The sequence below is a fragment of the Mus caroli genome, unplaced genomic scaffold (genome assembly GCF_978045245.1).
Source record: "Mus caroli unplaced genomic scaffold, Mus_caroli_1 scaffold_10, whole genome shotgun sequence".
Lineage (NCBI taxonomy): Eukaryota > Metazoa > Chordata > Mammalia > Rodentia > Muridae > Mus > Mus caroli.
This window is the reverse complement of record NW_028227265.1, coordinates 120,184,152-120,207,172: the sequence shown is the minus strand read 5'-3', so window position 1 is coordinate 120,207,172 and position 23,021 is coordinate 120,184,152. Positions and strand designations below refer to the sequence as shown.

The 23,021-nt window shown below is 43.5% G+C and overlaps 1 protein-coding gene across 2 annotated transcripts in view; it reads right to left on the bottom strand.

Annotated features, from left to right (window-relative positions):
• Positions 1-23,021, bottom strand: part of Nalf1 (NALCN channel auxiliary factor 1) — a 545,219-nt gene that overhangs the window by 12,500 nt on the left and 509,698 nt on the right. For both annotated transcript variants that reach the window (XM_021170640.3, XM_021170643.3), the window contains exon 2: positions 21,491-21,662. In XM_021170640.3, the coding sequence (XP_021026299.1) occupies positions 21,491-21,662 (172 nt within the window). The remainder of the gene's footprint in view (positions 1-21,490; positions 21,663-23,021) is intronic.

Sequence of the window (23,021 nt, the reverse complement as noted above, 5' to 3'; positions counted from 1 at the left end):
ATCTTCCTGAGATCCTGGGAATAACAAAGATTTGAAGATTTTCTTTTTTTTTTTTTTTTAAGATTTATTTATTTATTTATTATATGTAAGTACACTGTAGCTGTCTTCAGACACTCCAGAAGAGGGCGCCGGATCTTGTTACAGATGGTTGTGAGCCACCATGTGGTTGCTGGGAGTTGAACTCTGGACCTTCGGAAGAGCAGTCGGGTGCTCTTACCCACTGAGCCATCTCACCAGCCCAGGATTTTACATAGATAAAGAAGTGCCCAGATAAAAGTATTCACACGCAGTCACAAGTAGTCACATGTAGTCACACGCAGTCACACGTAGTCACACGTAGTCACAGAAGCATTTTACATGTAACAAGAAAGTCTAAGTTATACAATAAACAGTAAGACTTGTGCTGCACATGTGCCTGCTACACTTTTATGCACACTCTTGGAATGACACCTAGAGAGATGTGCTAACTGCACATGGTGTAGAATACCGTCTTCCCTTTGGTGGATGTCCTGGATAGTTTCATGCCAATGTGACACAAACTAGACTCCTCTGAAAGGACATTTCTGAGGAAACATCTCCATTTCCATCCAGCTGTAGGGCATTTTCTAGTGATTGGTGAGGAAGAACCCAGTCTACTGTGGAAGGTGCCATCCCCTGAGCTGGTGGTCCTAGGTTCTATAAGAAAGCAGGCTGAGCAAGCCATGGGGAGTAACAGTAAGCAGGACCATTCTGTGGTCTGGTCTCTGCATTAGAGCCTGCCTCCAGTTTCCTACCCTGTCCGATTCCATGTTCTTCAGTCATGGACTAAAATGTGGAAATGTAGGGAAAACAACAACAACCCCCCAAATCCTTTCCTCCCCAACTTGCTCTTGGTCATGGTGTTTTCTCACAGCAGTAGAAACTCTACTCAATACAGAAGTTGGTATCAGAATAGTGGGGTTTGGCTGTGATAGGCCATGTTGCTTTAGGAGGATTATGGAAGGCCTTTGGAACGTTGGGTTAGAAAAACCACTGAGTGTCGAGAGCTCCGTGAGCTGTTCCAAAGGAGCTTGGAAGATGGGGCTATGGAGAGCAGAAAGCAAAGGCACGACCAGGCCACTTGTGTGAAGACTCTATGGTGTCTAGTCAGCTGGAGCTGAAGAACCAGCTGTGGTTAAGAAGAGACCAGCATCACTGAGGTGACATCTTCTGGGAAGCGTTCCTCAGGGTCAGCACACAGAAGCTGCTGTGTTCCAGAGTCACCAAGGATGCACCTTGCACTGGCAGCTGAACTTGCTCGTGTAAGAGTCACTCAGGTGGTGCTGGGTTTGAAAGTGTGTAGAGGTCATGGAGAGCAGCTGAGGCTTGGCACTGTGTGGAAGGTCTAGAGTCCCTGGAGAGAGCCCAGGAGAGGCTATTGGTGTTAAGTGCAGCTCATTTGCAGCAAGGAACCCCAGCATTTTTGGAGATGCTAGTACCATGGGATGACCACCAGAAACATCCGCAGCTGACATCCGCAGCTGTGGAGTGGAGCCAGATGGCACCTAGAAACCAAGCTGCATGTTCTACTGAATGGAAGAGCCAGAGAAGTGACCCAAGCCCAAAAGATCATGAATGGATTCTAGACATTGGATGTTGGGTTAATTTCATTTTTTTTTTTTGAGTTTAGTTTTGCCTTGCTTAGATTGTGACTGTGCCCTGGTTCTCTCTCTTGAAGGAAATATTTAGTTAATTTTTGATTTTATAGGAGCCCATAGTTGAGAGGCTGAATTTTTAAAGAGATTTTAGGTTTTAAAGGCAACTGGAGTTTTAAAAAGGTTGAATTTTAGATAGTTTGGATTTGCAAAGACCATGGGCATTTTTATGTTTGTAACATGCTTTCTATTGTGCTATTGATGATAATGTGCCATCTTGGGGATAAACAAGAACAGATGTGTTATGACACTATATGTTTGTATGTCAAGTTGACAAGGGTCAGTTGTACTGGCTAGCTTTGTGTTAACTTGTTACAATCTAGAGTCATCTGAAAGAAGGGAATCTGAATTGAGAAAATGCCTTTACAAGATACAGCTGTAGGGCATTTTCTTAATTAGTGATTGATGGGGGAAAGCCCGGCCCATTGTGGGTGGTGTCATCCCTAGGCTGGAGGACCTGAGCAGTCCGAGCAAGCCACCAGGAGCCATCCAGTAAGCAGTACCCTTCCATGGTTTCTGTATTAGCTCCTGCCTTCAGGTTCCTGTCCTGTTTGAGTTCCTGTCCTGACATCTTTCAATCATGGTCTAAAATGTGGAAGTATAAGCTAACGAAAGCCTTCCCTCCCCACTTTGCTGTTGGCTGTGTTGTTTTACCATGACAATAGAAGCCCTTAGTATCCCAGTGTTTTATCATGGTGTTGCTATTTTTCACTCAGCAGTGAGGAGGTGAATTCTATGTCTGGGAAATGGGCTCAGTTGATAAAGTGCTTTCCTTGTGAACACAATTACCAGAGTTTCCCTAGAATCCATGTAAAAAAAGCCAAGTGTGGTCATAGATGCTGTAACCACTGATCTGAGGAAATGAAGATGGGAGGAGCCCGGGGATCTTTGGCTGGTGAGTTTAGGCTGCTGGTGAAACTCAGGCCAGAGAGCAAGTCTGTCTCAAACATGCAAGATGGACAGCAGCTAAGGAGTGCCACCTGAGACAGACTTTAGATCATCTTCTGGCCTCTGCAGGTATGCATTCATAAATGCATGTGCATCTGTATAGGCACACATGCACACAAATGCGTGCATGCATGCACTTGTGCTCACATGTGCACACCCAGAAAGACACACACACAGAGAGAGAGAGAGAGAGAGAGAGAGAGAGAGAGAGAGAGAGAGAGAGAGAGAGAATGAATTCTGTGACTGCCTTCCTTAAAGAATGAAAAACTCTCTTAGGTGCTCTGAGAAAGCCTGCTCCCTTTTCAATTTTACCCAGGGAAGACCTTTGTTAAGTTCTGAGCTCTACAATAATAGCCTTATGACACTCAAATACTGGGCATTTTCAGTGAATTTTTATAGAATATGTGAAAATCCAAGAGAAAAGATGCAGGGTATAATTCAAAACCAGAAAAGAAAAAAAAAACATGGTTATGAAGAAAGAATAGAAGGTTGACATATTTGTTTGTACGGATTACCTCAAACTACAGCAAGCGTTTCATTATCAAAGCAGGAAGACGGTTTATGACCCTCTGGAGTCAACTCAGTAGCTAATTAAAAGGATGCCAGGTACTCACTCCAGTTACCAAACCACGTTCCCGTGGAAACGAAGGCAGCAAAGAGCAAAAAGCGGCTGCCCACGGAGCATCAGACTGGAAGGGGTCTACAGCTGGCTTTCCGATGAAAAAAGCAAGTACATTCTATTCTTTGGTTTTCTCATTTGCTGAGTATAATGCCTGAGCTGTCATGGTGGAGTGAGAAAGCCACAGAGTCCCTGTCCTCTCAAAGTAGATATTTCTCTTTTGCAGTATCACCCTGCATGAGCCCATCCAGTCCAAGGCACCCCGACTCCCTACACTGCAGGAAAACAACGGAAAACCACCTGCTGGAGCTGGCAGTTGGCTATGCTGGCTGGTCTGCTCTGAAACTCTTGATCACTCTCATTATGGGGTCATCCTTTCTTCTTTTCATATTAATTGAAGAAGCTCATGATTTTAAATAAACAAGCCTCTGTAGACAGAACTCTCTCTATTCTTGGGACAGTTAGAATAGTCAGAGGTAGAAATCATCCCCTTTGTAAGGATTAGAACTGAGGACCTTGGAGCTGGGGAGTATCTTAGTAGCTAAACCCTTGATCTTTAAGACCCAAGGAGTAAGGTGTCAGCAGGGAGACGGTGCCTTCTTTATATGACAAGAGCCAGGAACCATTGGCACCCAAGAAATCCTAACTACATGGTAACCTAAACAAGACCAAAACAGTGACAGCACCAGGTGATAAGCCCATCTGGATCAGGGGAAACTGGCAAGGCCCCACCCCTAGATGAAGAGCAATAGTAAGCAAACCAATGGCAAGTGACAAGAGAGAATTAGTTTTCTCAGCTCAATAGGTTGCCCAAATCCAGAAGGCCAGCTCTAAATATACATATGAGCAATGCTGAATTGACTCACACACACACACACACACACACACACACACACACACACACACTCACATACACTCACACACACACATACACCTCTGCATCTATACATTTCACAAAATAATAATTTAAGAGGGGGTGGAGGCACAGAGGGAATGGAGGCTGAGATGTTAATGATATACATGCAATACTCACACTTAAAATTCTGAAAAGAATAATTAAACACTCGAGGAAATTGAATGGATTTAGTGAAAGTGAAATAAAAATAATAGATCTTAGAAAAATTTTCAACCTATATTACCTTTCGAAGCTTCAGGAGAAGCCTATGAAATCAGTTTTACAATAAGAGGAGAACCACATCTCCACACAGAAGACGATATCTTCTAGAGATAAGGAAGCTGTGGTTTTTTCAGTGCTGCCCACGTGCATGCATGCATGCATAGAGCATGCTAGTCGGTCCTAGGGGTGAGATGATTAAGAAGGAGGGTGAGGAGATATGTAAATGGAGGAGGTAACGCTGGGGGAGCTAGAGGGGAAAGGGGATAGATATGACCATATTTCATTGCATACACATGCCAAATTCTCAAAGAATAAATTAAAATATAACAAATAAGAATCTACATGTCTAGATTTTCTCCTGTTTTTCTTCCCTTTCTGGCTTTCTCCCTTTAAAAAGGCATTGTTACTTAGGGCAGATTTTGTTCCCAGCAACCCTCTGCAGCATGCTCAGAGAGGGGCCGGGCTGTTTGAAGAACGTTCACTGCTGTCTCATTCTGCACCAAAGGGGTCTTAGACTCAGGGCTAAAAAACGTTCTAATGACTGACAAGTGTGGCTCTGGGTACCAAACACACAGTACACCGCAGAGTCACTGTGGTCCTGAAGTCCACCAAAAAGTATGCTCATGAAGTTTCAGAGATCACTTTGTTATCCAGCCTAAAGAGATCTGTAACACCATGCCCCATGTCCAGAAACACATTCAATCCAGTCTCACTGCCAGTGTCTCTGCCCTAGGGCCCAGATCTCATAGCTTCTATAATCGCCATGATGCCCCCTGCTCTGTAATCTGGGTGAATGTTGGAAGGCTGTGTTGAAAGTCTCGATTTCACTCCATATTTGCAAGCCACTACTCGTTGACTGATCAGTGGGACCTGGACAATAGGTTCCATGGATGCCATGGGTTCCCTCATCTCTTGGCTTGAAGGGCAGGCTGCTGCTCTCTCACGTGGGGCTGAAGTGCAGCCGATAGGGCTGTCAGTCGTTCCTGGAGGCTGTGGGTGGTTGGTCTCACCATGCCAGAGGCCATCTTTTCTACAAGTCTTCTTCATGCTGTTTTTTTCCACCATGTGTGGGTGTGCCCAAATTTCCTCCTTTCAAATATATGTCTAAGGTCTGAACAGTGCCCCCAAGACTCACAAACCGAAGCCCTAAATTCAATTCAATTCAATGACTGTCTGTGGAGATGGTTTTCTCTTGGGTCAGTGAGTAACCTGCCATTGCCTCACTACAGGAACTCATACAATTTCTGTATTTTACAAAATTCTCCTTAGCTCAGGGGATACAGGTATATACTCCACACACACACACACATGTACACACACATACATATACACACATGTGAATGATACAAGTATGCACACTACACACACATGCATATACACCCATGCACATGCTTCCACACAGATGCATACACATACACACAGGAGATACGTGTATGCACACTACATGTACAAACACAACTACTTATGTGCGATACATGTATGAACATACTCATGCATGTGTACACACTCATACATGTACACACATGTGAATTATACAAGTATGAACACTACACACACATGCATATACACTCATGCACATGCTTCCACACACATACACACAGGAGATACATGTATGCACACTACATGTACAAACACAACTACTCACGTGCGATGGATGTATGTACATACTCATGCATGTACACACACACACACCACTTTCACCATGCTGAAATTCTAACTCATAGACTCAGATTTAAAGCTTCTTTTAAAATAAACATTTCATCAGTCAGATTCGTAGCAATATTTAGAGATACATATAAAAATCTTTGTCTGACTTTTGACAGTGATATAAGTGATACATCTATGTGTTGCTATGTGTGTAAGAGAGAGAGAGAGACACACACACACACACACACACACACACAGAGAGAGAGAGAGAGAGAGAGAGAGAGAGAGAGAGAGAGAGAGAGAGAGAGAGGATGGTATGGGGCAAGAGCCAGCAAATGTTCGAGAGACAGAGGGTGGGATCTGACAATCTCACTTTCCATCTGCCTGACAGAACTAGCCATCTGACCACACACTTTTCTAGGAACAGAGAGCTAGACAGCTTTGGTCTTTATTTAACCTAAAAGTAAAAAAGAAATCCATCAACACGGCTTCCTAGCCACAGCATGGCCCACAGACATCAACATGACTTCCTGGCAGCACAGACCACAGGTATCCTCATGGCCTTCGGTGGTCTCATGGGCCACAGACCTCAACACATACCCCATCTGCAGTAGGACCACAGACCCAGACATGGTCCTCAGTAGCAGCAGTGCCACAAAGAAGTGCATAACCTGTGTTCCTGCTTACTGTAAAGAGCAGGGAGGCTGCTTTTGCAGTGGCACTGATGACTGCAGAGCCACAGGAGACTGGTGTGACAACCCCTACCACCCCTTCCCACCAAAAATAACAGCCTAGACAGAAAGCTATGAGGAGACATCTTAAAGGTTGTGATAGGGATGTATCACATCCCTGTGATAGGGATGAAGTGTAGCTCTCCACAATTGATGGCTTCTAGCAGGAGTGTAGGTGGGGAAGGCTTAGTTTTCTTTAAGGGGCTGGTCACTGGGAGTTTGACCATGCTCCAGTGAGTATATGGGCAACATGAATTGGACTTGATTTTCTTTTCTTCTCTCTCTCTCTCTCTCTCTCTCTCTCTCTCTCTCTCTCTCTCTCAGGGTGGGGGAAGTCATAAGAGTGGGGATGAACCTGGGAGGACTGAGAAGTGAGTATGATCGGGATTCATGATGTAAAATTCCCAATCAATAAAAAATGATGTCCATGTTGCAAAATTCTTGCAGCATCTTTTTTTTTAATATATATATGGTGTGTGGTGTGAGGAGCTGGGGAGCATTTGTGAATATTGTCAACCTGTAGGGAGGAGATGAGAATCCATGGGTTTCCAGTTCTGTGAGCACATGGAAGGACTCTGCTTTACCGAACAATAGATACACTTCTCAGGAGTTAGTCTCAAGTTAGCTGACTGGCATATTATCTCACTAATAATATGAACGCTGGACAGATAGTTGGAAAGTTTGGACTTATTCTTGCTTTTTCAGTAGCAGACTTGGAAAGGTGATATCACACTAGACAAAGATTCTTAAACATTTTCCATTTGTGATCCCTTTTATTCTACAAATTTTTTAACAAATCAAATATTTACTGATAATGTCATAAAAAAAACTTGTCTTAAGATTCTTCTTTAGTAAACACTGAATTTTGCCATTCATAAGAGATGAAGCCAATGGGCACACTGGTGGGGGTGGGGGTGCTTATGTCTTTTTGCATAAACAATTGAATCTTGGGTAAACATTTCATACAGCAGGGTGCAATGTCTTCAACATTTCCGAGAGCTGATCAATATTTTGGTTCTACAGTCATAATGCTGATAATGTCACTTTGCAAAACTCGTTAGTACAAAGTGACAGAGCGATGTTTAAGACCCATTTCAGAAACTCATGAAAATTTTGCCCTCATCTGAACCCAAAATTCTTCTGGTAATTTTTCTGAAACTGAATTTGATACCTAAAACAGCAATTTCTACAATCAAGTGTTCCAAAGCAAGACCACTCTAATATACATAATTAGATATTAGTATGTGGGAAATGATTTAGTCTTCCTTTTCTGTAACCAAGCCATCATGCAACTATAGGAACAGAAGACTTTGGGCAATAAAAACACTGAAATTAATAGCATACGACAGTCTCTCATGTGAGTCTCGGTTTTCAGCATGTTTTGTCGATAGTACATAGGGGAGAGTGCAGCCCTACTGTGTGCTGCTGTGTGTTCTTTAGAGTTACAACACAGCACGGGTGAGCCCTGAAAGAAATTGCCGGAATTCATTTCGCATTTGCTTTTGGATTGTTCTGGGATGATCGTGGTCAGAAACCTTTTACGTTTGCTGGTTTCTCATGGTCCCACATTCAGCGATGCATCCCATGGCTTAAGAAGTGGGAGACTACGTGGACCAGGCGATCTGGACTTGTTCTGATGATAATTGGCACTATACGTGTGTGGGAGGTCAGCTGTGGTGAGTTTGCAGCAGCTACAGACTGGGAATCAATTCTTCATAAAGACGTCTCCAGCGCAGGTGAGACAAGTAGATGGACTAAGGGAATGAAGTCTCCCTGCCCTGTTAAACCTGGCTTGCTACACTGTCTTTCCTAATTTGAAACCCCCTATACTCAGTGGGCTAGCCCAGCAAAGCTAGCTCTTCGAGAGTCCCCACACAGATGCACATGGCTTCTGGAAACAGAATGTGAGGTCTTTGCAAGGTTCAAGGGCGGGTAAGGCACGATGTTGTCAGTAAAGCCTCACCAAAGGCACCAGCCACTGTTCTCCGCACATGTCCTGATGTGTTTATGTAAAGATAAAGAGAGGGGGATATGTTTTATGGGGGCGTGAGGTATGGGGGAAAGAGATGCCTCAGCAGGCCCATGCCAAGGCATCCCTTCTCTCTGAGGGACCAGTCACACAATGGTATAGAATAGAATAGAGTTTATTTAGGGCATGGAGAGGGGAGTTAAGAGGGTAGTAGAGGCAGAGAAAGGCGGTGGGGGGGAGGAGTAGAGAAGTAGAGTCCAGCCATGAATACATGGAGAGTGGGGAAGGGGATCGGAGATGGGGGCCCCTTTTATAGTGGGTAAGGCCTACCTGGTTGTTGCCAGGTAACTGTGGTGTGGAGTTTAGACAGAATGCTAACATGTCCTCTCATGGCCCTGGACATAGCCCTGCTGACCTGGAGCAGTGACCTCTGGGTCCCTGTGATCCATCTTGGATTCCTCTTGGGACTAGCTCAATTCCAGTTCCTGCCAGAATTCCAGGCTCCAATTCTTCCCCTCTCCCAGTCTATGCCATTTAATTTAATTTCTCCTCTTAGATCATGCAAGCAGTAGGATCCGAAGCAGAAGGTTCACTGGAGGCGTGACAGAATTTCCCCAAAGCTGTGGAGAGCAGCGGGCTTGTGGAGAGTAGCAGACTGCCACCTACAAACCTGGAGCTATGTGAGTGTGCCCACAAGCTGGCTCCGGCTCCCTATCATCAGACAGGATGTACCTCAGTCCGTGCTCTCTGCTCTTCCACCAGACAAGTGGGGAAATCCCCAGCCTCCACTGCAGCAAAGCCATCAGGCTGTACTGGGGGTATGTCTGTCTGAGGGGAAATTCTGAGTATTTATTCCATGTGCTTAGTGACAGTCACTAGCCATACAAAGAAGGAGCTCTTACAGTAGACACACATTTCCCAAACCCTCAGATGATGGAAGAATTTAGACATCCTGGATCTTGTTCCCCATCATGTGATCCCTGCCAAAAGCAGATGTTTGAAGGTAGAAGACGAAATCAGCCGTCAGTAGGAAGGATCTGAACCAGAATCATGGGACACCTGTAAATACCGGGTTCTACAGAAAGGAGCTAGCACAACCACGTGGCCCCTCATTCTCCACATTCCATTTTGTGACCTGTTGCTGTCCTTGTTACTTTTTTTTAAATTTTTTTTTTCACTTTTTTTTCCTGGAAATATCTTATCTCTTCAAGTTTGTCTTTTGATTTCGGGGTTCATAATCTTATTGAGTTTTTGGTCTGCTATAAATAACTTGGATTCTTTTCTCCAGAATTAAATTTGGAAAAATACTTAAACATGCATGCATACACTTTAAATATGGAAATAGAAAGTGGCTGAGACATTGACATTAAAATCTGTAGAAAGCATACTTTCTACTATACTACTCCTTTTATGAGAACGCATTTAAACAAATTTAAAGATTCCTCTTTGATATGGTTGACTGTCTGTCTGTCTGTCTGTATGTCTGTCTGTCTGTCTGTCTGTGTGAGTGTGTGCGTGTGCCTAATTATTGGCTTTTCCTGTGTGCTACTCGGATGCCCTGCAGTAGCATGTACCTGCCGCGAGGCGGCACCATCCACTGCCTTACCTAACCCAGCTGGCAAGGGCGGAACAAAAGCAGCCTACAGTGTTTTCCCCAGAGGCAGAAACATAACCCTATCCTTGTCACAGCTAAAAGAATGGGATGCAGAATTTACACGGAATTCTCAAAATATGTTTTATCTTCGTTGTCAGTAACCCCCAGAGGACCAACTTCTACTTTTGTTCTTGCGATTTTGGAGCAGCAAATGACATCAGGCCTACTTTAACCATCAATCAAGGGGTAATTTCCCGTGTTTGTTACCATAGCACCCACAGCTGTGGTACTCTACTGCGTCTGTCTCCTTAATCTCAGCTCTCTAGTGCCTGTAAGCAATCAAGGATTGCTCTAGGAGCTCCGGACCCCAATGAGGGGGAGGGGGCAAGGGGGAGAAGGAAACACTGTAAGTGCTATAGTGGAGGCTGGGTAGTGAGCACTACCTTGTGCTCGTTCCGCAGACCCGAACAGGGCAGTGTGATGGGGCCCACAGCAGAGTCACTGGATTCAATTACCTCAGCACTGAATAACAGCCTGCCCTAATAACACCCGGAACTTCTTAATTACCCCTCAAATTCTCCTCTGGTCATGTCAGTTTTGCTCAACTAAGAGGCATCTCAGTTCACTGTCCTTCCTCCCAAAGCAAAATTCAGCACAAGCAGAAACCCTTTTGTCCTCTAGATACATGGTCGGAACATTGGGGCACGCATGCAGCACTCTGATTCAGAGACTTTATTGCCATGGACAGGCTTTCTCTGGCTTAAAAAGGGTCATGTTATTCTGTTAATGATCAAAACATTACATTTGAGAGCTAAAGTTCAGGACATGGCTAAGTTTTGTCAGCACCACAAAGAATAACAGGCCAGGGATGAGGCTCGGGTGGGCTAGCATGCACCAGGCTCTGCATTTGATCCCCAGTGCTGTATAAATCAGGCATAGCGTCGAATGCCAGTAATCCAGTATGTAGGAGATAGAGGCAGGAGAACAGGAGTTCAAGATCACACTCAATTACTGAAGGAGTACAAAGCCAGCTGGAGCGATAGGAGACCACACCTCAAAAAAAACACAGAAGCACACATGTGCTGAAATGTTGAATTCAATTCTAAATACCTCATGGTTGTTTTGAAAAATTTTATGTTTTGAAACTATTAACATTTTACTAGCCACGGGCCTGAGCTGTACCATGTTTGTGGTTAAAGAAATTAGAAGCATCCTCGGCTGTCTAAGGGAACTGAGGGGGCTCCTTCACAGTCTGGGTTACCACACTGCTGCCTTTCAGTAATAGTTCTGGGCAGAATGGGTCCCTCAGTAACATCCAGTAAGGGGCACATGGAGTCAAGGGCTCAATGGATACCAGAAGTTCTCAGGGTTATGGAGGCTTAGAGACCTCCCACAGAAAACCACTCCCATCAGGTATGTTGCACTTGAAGAAATGCCGGTAAGAAATTCCTTCCCTAACCTGTCTCTCCCTCTCTAGTTACTTGAGAATGTTGCCAATATTCTGTGGTCATAACTTCTACTAGCTCCTCTCCTATACTTCATTACCCTGCCCACCTAGCTTTGTGTCCTTTTTTTAATGAACCAATTAAGTCCGATTTCTGTTGCCCAGAGAGCATGCCCTCCACTGGAGCATGGCCGTCCAACCAGGAGACACATGCTAAGGAAATGGAACTCTCTGTCCCCCATCAGCTATCAGCCACCAATCGTTCCACAGCCAGGGGTGGGACTTTGTGCCCACTTCCTCTCTACATGCTCTGATTTTATTGGGTTTGAGCTTGCATGTTCCCGTGCAAGATGTGTGACAAAAGCTACTAGTTATTATCCCTCCTTAGTCACCTACCAACTCCCAAGCCTTCCTTGTGTGTGTGTGTTACAGATGTCACATTTACAGCTGAGCATTCCCCAGTCTCCTGTTGTCTGCACCTTAGCTGGTTGTGGATCTCCATGTTAACCTCCATCTACTGCAAATAGAAGCTCCCTGGTGAGGGTTGAGAGCTCCACTAACTGTGGGTGCAACGATTAACCACCAGGACTCTACTAAAACACCAATGGAAGAGTACACATGGAGGGACCCATGGCTCCCGCTGCATATGTAATAGAGGATGGCCTTGTTGGGCATCAATGGGAGGAGAGGCCCTTGGTGCTGTGAAGGCTCGATGCCCCAGTGTAGGGAAATGCCAGGGCTGGGAGATGGGAGTGGGTGTGTGTGTGTGTGGGGGGGGACACCTTCACAGAAGCAGGGGGAGAGGGGATGGGATAGGGGGTTTCTTGGGGTTGGGGGACCAGGAAAGGGGATAACATTTGAAATGTAAATAAATAAAATATCCAATAAAAAATAAAATTTCCACTCATCAAAGTGATGGTAGTGGGTTTTCCCCAGGGTCCGTGGTCTGTCCCAGGGTCCGTGGTCTGTCCCAGGGTCCATGGTCTGTCCTGTCTCAGGTTCTTAGTCTAATAATGGTGCCAGGTTTGAGTGTCATCTTGTGAACAGAACTTAGATTCTTTGGATTCTTCATGATAAGTGACTGTAGTTTTCAGTCTATGGATGGGAATAACTTTATTTACTACTTGCTTTTAAAAACTGGGATGAAGGAGCAACATTTCTGACCGCCTTGGATGGTGGATTCATTTTATAGACAGTGTGTAATGCTTGTCCTGAGCCCTGTGCTGCATGTCTGCCTGTGAGTCTGCTGGGAGGAACCGTTCAGGTGGCCATGGCTGGCCAACAGCTGCAGGAAGGAGTTCATGTGTCACCTCTCCATTGAACCTGTTCTCTTCTGAGTTTAGAAGACCTTTCCTTCACTGCACATAGGGAAATCTAGCTGGCTCACACCCACTCCAAGGTGGCATGCAGCTCTATGTATCTGTCCATGTGGAGTGTCAGAAAGCATTTGAATAGTCTTGGGGAGAGAGTGCTGAGCTCCAGCAGCCTACCCTTCTAGAAGAAAGTCCAGCCTGGCCTCTGTGAGCTTCTGCAGGGGTTTCTTGCTCTTCCTGAGATACAGTCTGCTTTTGGTATGCCTGGAACTCTCACTCACACTGCCAGATAGCAAGAATGAGTGCAAATCACTTTAGCATAGCTCCTGCTGTGCAACTCAGCTGAAGTCTGCAACCTCAGATGACAGCCCAGACACAGAGTCTTCCCCAAAGCATTGTCCCACCCCAGAGGAGAGCCATGTTTCTTCCTGCTGTGTGAGTTCACAAAATTTCTGTGTGGTGGGTCTGAAAAAACAACTTTAGAGTTCTGAGCTTAGTAACACGAGGGTCACAAAGCTGGCAGAAAGCAATCCCCAGACAGACCTCTGAGTGCTCAGCACCAGGAGACTCTGAAGTCCCCCAAGGAGCTCTGAGTGTCTTCTGAGCCAGTGACAGAGTTCTTTTTGTCACCTTTCCTTAGAGATGTCACTATAGCTCATCTGGCTGGATCAGCGCCGGGGTAGCGGGAGCACAGGGTTGCCTGACACCCGCCAGCTACCCACGACCCCCGCCGCAGGATTTTGGGACTGCTGGATCTTAAGACTTCTGGAGAGTGGAACACAGCTTCTGCTCCAATCCAATTGCACACGGGACCAGAGACTGCATTAGTTAGGGAAGCAGAAAAAACGGCCTGAGTAGGACCACAGGCCTCTTCCGGCTGGACCAGCACCGGGGTACCATCAGCTACCCACGACCCCCGCCGCAGGATTTAGAGACTGCTGGTGAGTGGAACACAGCTTCTGCTCCAATCTTTAAACAGTGACAACGATAACAACTAACCCCAGAGATTACCAGATGGCGAAAGGTAAACGTAATAATCTTACTAACAGAAACCAAGACCACTCACCATCATCAGAACCCAGCACCCCCACTTCGCCCAGTCCAGGGCACCCCAACACACCGGAAAAGCTAGACACGGATTTAAAAGCATATCTCCTGATGATGATAGAGGACTTCAAGAAGGACTTTAATAACACACTTAAAGAAATGCAGGAGAACACTGCTAAACAGGCAGAAGACAATAAAGAGGAAGCACAAAAATCCCTTAAAGAATTGCAGGAGAACACTGCTAAAGAGTTACAAATCCTTAAAGAAAAACAGGATAACATAATCAAACAGGTAGAAGTCCTTACAGAAAAACAGGAAAACACATCCAAACAGATGATGGAAATGAACAAAACCATACTAGACCTAAAAAGGGAAGTAGACACAATAAAGAAAACCCAAAATGAGGCAACACTGGAGATAGAAACCCTAGGAAAGAAATCTGGAACCATAGATACCAGCATCAGCAACAGAATACAAGAGATGGAAGAGAGAATCTCAGGTGCAGAAGATTCCATAGAGAACATCGGCACAACAATCAAGGAAAATATAAAATACAAAAAGATCCTAACTCAAAACATCCAAGAAATACAGGACACAATGAGAAGACCAAACCTATGGATAATAGGAGTGGATGAGAATGAAGATTTTCAACTCAAAGGACCAGCAAACATCTTCAACAAAATTATAGAAGAAAACTTCCCAAATCTAAAGAAAGAGATGCCCATGAACATACAAGAAGCCTACAGAACTCCAAATAGACTGGACAAGAAAAGAAATACCTCCCGACACATAATAATCAGAACAACAAATGCTCTAAATAAAGATAGAATACTAAAAGCAGTAAGAGAAAAAGGCCAAGTAACATATAAAGGCAAGCCTATCAGAATTACACCAGATTTTTCACCAGAGACTATGAAAGCCAGAAGATCCTGGACGGATGTTATACAGACACTAAAAGAACACAAATTCCAGCCCAGGCTACTATACCCAGCCAAACTCTCAATTAACATAGATGGAGAAACCAAAGTATTCCACGACAAAACCAAATTCACACATTATCTCTCCACGAATCCAGCCCTTCAAAGGATAATAACAGAAAAAAAACCAATACAAGGACAGGAACCACGCCCTAGAAACAACAAGAAGGTAATCCCTCAACAAACCTAAAAGAAGACAGCCACAAGAACAAAATGCCAACTTTAACAACAAAAATTACTTTTCCTTAATATCTCTTAATATCAATGGACTCAACTCCCCGATAAAAAGACATAGACTAACAAACTGGCTACACAAACAAGACCCAACATTTTGCTGCTTACAGGAAACTCATCTCAGAGAAAAGGATAGACACTACCTCAGAATGAAAGGCTGGAAAACAATTTTCCAAGCAAATGGCATGAAGAAACAAGCTGGAGTAGCCATTCTAATATCTGATAAGATTGACTTCCAACCCAAAGTCATTAAAAAAGACAGGGAGGGACACTTCATACTCATCAAAGGTAAAATCCTCCAAGAGGAACTATCAATCCTGAATATCTATGCTCCAAATACAAAGGCAGCCACATTCATTAAAGAAACTTTAGTAAAGCTCAAAGCACACATTGCACCTCATACAATAATAGTGGGAGACTTCAACACACCACTTTCACCAATGGACAGATCATGGAAACAGAAACTACACAGGGACACAGTGAAACTAAGAGAAATTATGAATCAAATGGATCTGGCAGATATCTACAGAACATTCTATCCTAAAACAAAAGGATATACCTTCTTCTCAGCACCTCATGGTACCTTCTCCAAAATTGACCACATAATTGGTCACAAAGCAGGCCTCAACAGATATAAAAATATTGAAATTGTCCCATGCATCCTATCAGATCACCATGGACTAAGGCTGATCTTCAATAACAAAATAAATAATAGAAAGCCAACCTTCACGTGGAAACTGAACAACACTCTTCTCAATGATACCTTGGTCAAGGAAGGAATAAAGAAAGAAATTAAGGACTTTTTAGAGTTCAATGAAAATGAAGCCACAACATACCCAAACTTATGGGACGCAATGAAAGCATTTCTAAGAGGAAAACTCATAGCTCTGAGTGCCTCCAAAAGGAAACTAGAGAGAGCACACATTAGCAGCTTGACAACACACCTAAAAGCACTAGAACAAAAGGAAGCAAATTCACCCAAGAGGAGTAGACGGCAGGAAATAATCAAACTCAGGGGTGAAATCAACCAAGTGGAAACAAGAAAAACTATTCAAAGAATCAACCAATCAAGGAGCTGGTTCTTTGAGAAAATCAACAAGATAGATAAACCCTTAGCCAGACTCACTAGAGGGCACAGGGAAAGCATCCTAATTAACAAAATCAGAAATGAAAAAGGAGACATAACAACAGATCCTGAAGACATCCAAAACACCATCAGATCCTTCTACCAAAGGCTATACTCAACAAAACTGGAGAACCTGGATGAAATGGAGAAGTTCCTAGACAGATACCAGGTACCAAAGTTGAATCAAGATCAGGTTAATGATCTAAACAGCCCTATATCCCCCAAAGAAATAGAAGCAGTCATTAATAGTCTCCCAACTAAAAAAAGCCCAGGACCAGATGGGTTTAGTGCAGAGTTCTATCAGACCTTCAAAGAAGATCTAATCCCAGTTCTTCACAAACTATTCCACAAAATAGAAACAGAAGGTACTCTACCCAACTCATTCTATGAAGCCACAATTACTCTGATACCTAAACCACAAAAAGACCCAACAAAGATAGAAAACTTCAGACCAATATCCCTTATGAATATTGATGCAAAAATCCTCAATAAAGTTCTTGCTAACCGAATCCAAGAACACATCAAAACAATCATCCATCCTGACCAAGTAGGTTTCATCCCAGGGATGCAGGGATGGTTCAATATACGGAAATCCATCAACGTAATCCAGTATATAAACAAACTCAAAGACAAAAACCACATGGTCATCTCCTTAGATGCGGAAAAAGCATTTGACAAGATCCAACACCCATTCATGATAAAAGTCTTGGAAAGATCAGGAATTCAAGGCCCATACCTAAACATGATAAAAGCAATCTACAGCAAACCAGTAGCCAACATCAAAGTAAATGGTGAGAAGCTTGAAGCAATCCCTCTAAAATCAGGGACTAGACAAGGCTGTCCACTTTCTCCATACCTATTCAACATTGTACTTGAAGTCCTAGCCAGAGCAATTCGACAACAAAAGGAGATCAAAGGGATACAAATTGGAAAAGATGAAGTCAAAATATCACTTTTTGCAGATGATATGATAGTATATCTAAGTGACCCTAAAAATTCCACCAGAGAACTCCTAAGCCTGATAAACAGCTTCGGTGAAGTAGCTGGATATAAAATTAACTCAAACAAATCAATGGCCTTTCTCTACACAAAGAATAAACAGGCTGAGAAAGAAATTAGGGAAACAACACCCTTCTCAATAGTCACAAATAATATAAAATATCTTGGCGTGACTCTAACTAAGGAAGTGAAAGATCTGTATAATAAAAACTTCAAGTCTCTGAAGAAAGAAATTATAGAAGATCTCAGAAGATGGAAAGATCTCCCATGCTCATGGATTGGCAGGATCAACATTGTAAAAATGGCTATCTTGCCAAAAGCAATCTACAGATTCAATGCAATCCCCATCAAAATTCCAACTCAATTCTTCAACGAATTAGAAAGTGCAATCTGCAAATTCATCTGGAATAACAGAAAACCTAGGATAGCAAAAACTCTTCTCAAGGATAAAAGAACCTCTGGTGGAATCACCATGCCGGACCTAAAGCTCTACTACAGAGCAATTGTGATAAAAACTGCATGGTACTGGTATAGTGACAGACAAATAGACCAATGGAATAGAATTGAAGACCCAGAAATGAACCCACACACCTATGGTCACTTGATCTTCGACAAGGGAGCTAAAAACATCCAGTGGAAGAAAGACAGCATTTTCAACAAATGGTGCTGGCACAACTGGTTGTTAACATGTAGAAGAATGCGAATCGATCCATTCCTATCTCCTTGTACTAAGGTCAAGTCTAAGTGGATCAAGGAACTTCACATAAAACCAGAGACACTGAAACTTATAGAGGAGAAAGTGGGGAAAAGCCTTGAAGATATGGGCACAGGGGAAAAATTCCTGAATAGAACAGTAATGGCTTGTGCTGTAAGATCGAGAATTGACAAGTGGGACCTCATGAAACTACAAAGCTTCTGCAAGGCTAAAGACACCATCAATAAGACAAAAAAACCACCAACAGATTGGGAAAGGATCTTCACCTATCCTAAATCAGATAAGGGACTAATATCCAATATATATAAAGAACTCAAGAAGGTGGACTCCAGAAAGTCAAATAACCCCATTAAAAAATGGGGCTCAGAACTGAACAAAGAATTCTCACCTGAGGAATACCGAATGGCAGAGAAGCACCTGAAAAAATGTTCAACATCCTTAATCATCAGGGAAATGCAAATCAAAACAACCCTGAGATTCCACCTCACACCAGTCAGAATGGCTAAGATCAAAAATTCAGGTGACAGATGCTGGCGAGGATGTGGAGAAAGAGGAACACTCCTCCATTGTTGGTGGGATTGCAAGCTTGTACAACCACTCTGGAAATCAGTCTGGCGGTTCCTCAGAAAATTGGACATAGTACTACCGGAGGATCCAGCAATACCTCTCCTGGGCATATATCCAGAAGATGTCCCAACCGGTAAAAAGGACACATGCTCCACTATGTTCATAGCAGCCCTATTTATAATAGCCAGAAGCTGGAAAGAACCCAGATGTCCCTCAACAGAGGAATGGATACAGAAATTATGGTACATTTACACAATGGAGTACTACTCAGCTATTAAAAAGAATGAATTTATGAAATTCCTAGCCAAATGGATGGACCTGGAGGGCATCATCTTGAGTGAAGTAACACAATCACAAAAGAACTCACACAATATGTATTCATTGATAAGTGGATATTAGCCCAAAACTTAGGATACCCAAGATATAAGATACAATTTGATAAACGCATGAAACTCAAGAAGAATGAAGACCAAAGTGTGGACACTGTGCACCTTCTTAGAATTGGGAACAAAACACCCAGGGAAGGAGTTACAGAGACAAAGTTCGTAGCTGTGATGAAAGGATGGACCATTTAGAGACTGCTGTATCCAGGGATCCACCCCATAATCAGCTTCTAAACGCTGACACCATTGCATACACTAGCAAGATTTTGCTGAAAGGACCCAAATATAGCTGTCTCTTGTGAGACGATGCCGGGGCCTAGCAAACACAGGAGTGGATGTTCACAGTCAGCTATTGGATGTATCACAGGGCTCCCAATGGAGAAGCTAGAGAAAGTACCCAAGGAGCTAAAGGGATCTGCAACCCTATTGTTGGAACAACATGATGTACTAACCAGAACCCTGGAGCTCTTGTCTCTAGCTGCATATGTATCGAAAGATGGCCTAGTCGGCCATCAATGGAAAGAGAGGCCCATTGGACTTGCAAACTTTATATGCCCCAATATAGGGGAATGCCAGGGCCAAAAGAATGGGAATGGGTGGGTAGGGAAGTGGGGGGCGCTATGGGGGACTTTTGGGATAGTATTGGAAATGTAATTGAGGAAAATATGTAATAAAAATATTAAAAAAAAATACACAACAGACTGCCTAAGACCAAAAAAAAAAAAAAAAGAGATGTCACTATAGCTACAAACATGCAGATTTTATAAAACCCAACACAGCTAAAATGCAAGTTGCCCACGAGCCAAAAGGTGCAGGAGGCACCTGTGCCAGCCCTTTGGGTTCCAGTAGCCTTGAAGGCATCAAGAGAAGAGAACTCTGCAAACACAGGTAGAGGTCATGAAATGCAAACCATCTACATCTTCACAGCATGTGTGGTGTCCTGGGCTGGGGATAGTTATTGTGGTTCACCAACAAAAAGCCAGCTTGTGTGATGGGAGAAGTGCCCTTCTGCTCACCAGAGCTGGCACTTTCAGGGCACTGACTGTGTCTTGATACTTTGTTACAGTGAACAGCGCCGGCCTGGAAACCACCTGATACATTGTCACAATGAGCATGGCAACTGGTTCTTATTTTATTTATTTATTTTATGTGTATTAGTGTTTTGTCTGCATGTATTTCTGTATACCACATGCACGTCTTGTATGTACAGAGATCAGAAGCAGGCACGGAGTCATCTGGAAGCAGAGTTAGTGATAGGTGTGACCCACCATGTGTGTGCTGGGTTACAATCCCAGGTCCTCTGTGGGAACAATTGCTCTTAACCGCCGAGCTATGTTTCTAGACCCCTTTTAATTATATTTTTTAATCTTTAAGTTTATTTTGCATGTGTGTATGTATGTCCACAGCATGTGTGTAGATGTCAGAAGACAACATGGACAACTGGGTTCTGTCTTTCTAGCGTCTGGGTCCAGACACTGAACTCTGGTAGTCAGGAATTGCAGCAGGCACCTTCACTCACACGGCTGTCTCTGTGGTCCTGCCGGTGTTCAGTGGAGCTTTTAAAAGCCCAATATACAAAGAGAATTTTCTTGTTTTCTAAGACTAACTTTTATGCTTAAAACTCAAAAGTTAAGCATGCTATGAATCAAGTAAATTGTTTTTAAAAATTGGGTCTTCCCTCCTCTTCTGAAAGGAAAGGAGTGAATTCCAAAGAGCTCACATCAGCAGAGCACTCAGCAAAGGTGCTCTCCCCGTGCTCAGCAAGGGTGCTCTCCCCGTGCTCAGCAAGGGTGCTCTCCCCGTGCTCAGCAAGGGTGCTCTCCCCACTAATGACCTGCCAGGATGAGACTGTTCTTAGCTTTGACCCTGTATTCTCTGTCTGCCTAAACTACATAACACTCATAGGTTTCTGGACACCAGAGCTGGTGTTGGCATCTTGCCCATCTCGATTCTTTGCCAAAAAATAAAGGAGATATTGTTATCAGAAAATATAAAAATCACCTGTCCTGGCCTCCTTTGCCCCAGTGTGTACATGCATGATCCAGGCTGACATCTCCTTTTGTCCTCAATACTGATTAAGATAAGGTGACAACATTCATCACAAAATATGAAGGAGTCATTGTTAAAATTCCCCCTAGACCCTGCAACTATCTTCACGAGACATTCACAGAGCCTCAGCTGCAGCATAGCTGTGTGATAGAGACATCGACCCTCACAGAGAGCCTCAGCTGCAGCATAGCTGTGTGATAGAGACATCGACCCTTGTTTAAATCACGTTGGGGAGGCTTTTCTGGGCTCAGGCCACATAAAAATACCTTTGGGCAGTCTCGGGGTTTTGGAAGCAACATATTGATGGAGATCAAAGGAGGGCCCCACCCAGCCTGTACCTGTGCAGATGAAGCTGGAGAGGCCTCCGTAAATGACTTCGTCATTGTCGGGCAATATGAATGGACACCTTGTCTGCACCTCCAAACAATATTGCTTGCAAGGAATGGTCTTTCTGCAGTTAAACTGTGTGACTTCAAAATACTGGGAGCAGAGCCAGGCTTTGTAGACAATCTGAAAAACAAAGAGAGAAAAAAATCAGAGATGTGGAGGGCTGCTACACACGTTTTTTATAAGGATTAGGCTGGGTGGAGAGAGCATGCTTCAGTTTTACATGGGTCGTAGACAACTGGGGGTAGTGCTGTTTACAGCTCCACATGGTAAGAACACCGCTATTGAGTACCTGCAGTGAGAGTATTGAATACAAGCCTATGGAGAATGGAAAAGGTATTTAATTTAAAGAACTCTTGGAAAACAGTGTATTTGAACCGACTCTAAAGTTTTTAGGATCCAGTGATATATAAAGTAAAGAACACAATAAGCCCGGCTGATAATGTAACTCACTGCAGTGGGGCAGAGAGACTCAGTTGCTTCTCTAGCTTCCCCACTTCTCATACCTCGATTGGGCACTAGGTGGCGCGCGAAGCGCTTTGCAAGGACTCCTGCAAGGTGCAAAAGCATGTGGGCTGTTACAGCTTGCTTTGCCCACAGCAGACAGCAACAAGAACTGGGTGTTTGCATCTGTGACTCACACGGACTGCACTGAAAACCTCACTGAAAACGGAAATACTCAGTACAAATCAGACATCATCTGCTCCATTTGATTAGGAGAAGGATGGTCGTTCTTCCACCAGAATCCTGCAGTTGACCTTTGACCCAGTGCAATCTATCTTCGCTAAGTATTTATGTACTCTACTGACTGTGTGGCTTTCACTGATCTCTTTCTCTGTGTGATTACTGGGGAAGTAAGCACTGAAAATTCGCCCCTTCCCCGTACCGTGAAGTAAACTAAGTCTGAATTTAAACAAAGCAGCATAGATCTGTGAAATTCAGTTTCTTTCCCGGTCTTTAGCAACAGTGGATTCTGCTGGTTTCTAGGAGTAAATAATACTATTTAGTTCGTGTTTCATCCATTATACTCTACCTTGAAAAATGGATGGCTTAGCAATAAATTTACATGAATAAAATATAAAATAGGATGAAAATTAAACGTATTTAACAAATTTATGTATCTTCCTAGCAAATTAAATTTTTTTCAGCCCTGATTCTTGGCATTTAGAATATATTGACTGATCACATATTTCTCAAGGACAGTAAGTATGTAAATAAATAGAAAGTTTTAGAATTCAAAGCCCAAAATATGTAGATTTCCCAACTTTTGTTTTCAGTGGTTATGTTGTGCTTAATCGGAAAATGCTTTCAAAAACACACGACCATTAACAGGGTTTTCAGACAACTGTAAACAACTTGACTCGGGTGCCTGACCAAAGCCCATTTATTATGAGCTAATTGTTCTGGGATTACCTCACAATTTCTTATTAGTTTCATAAAAATCACGTTTTATTCTTTGAAGAAAAGGCCTCTAAAGGCCGC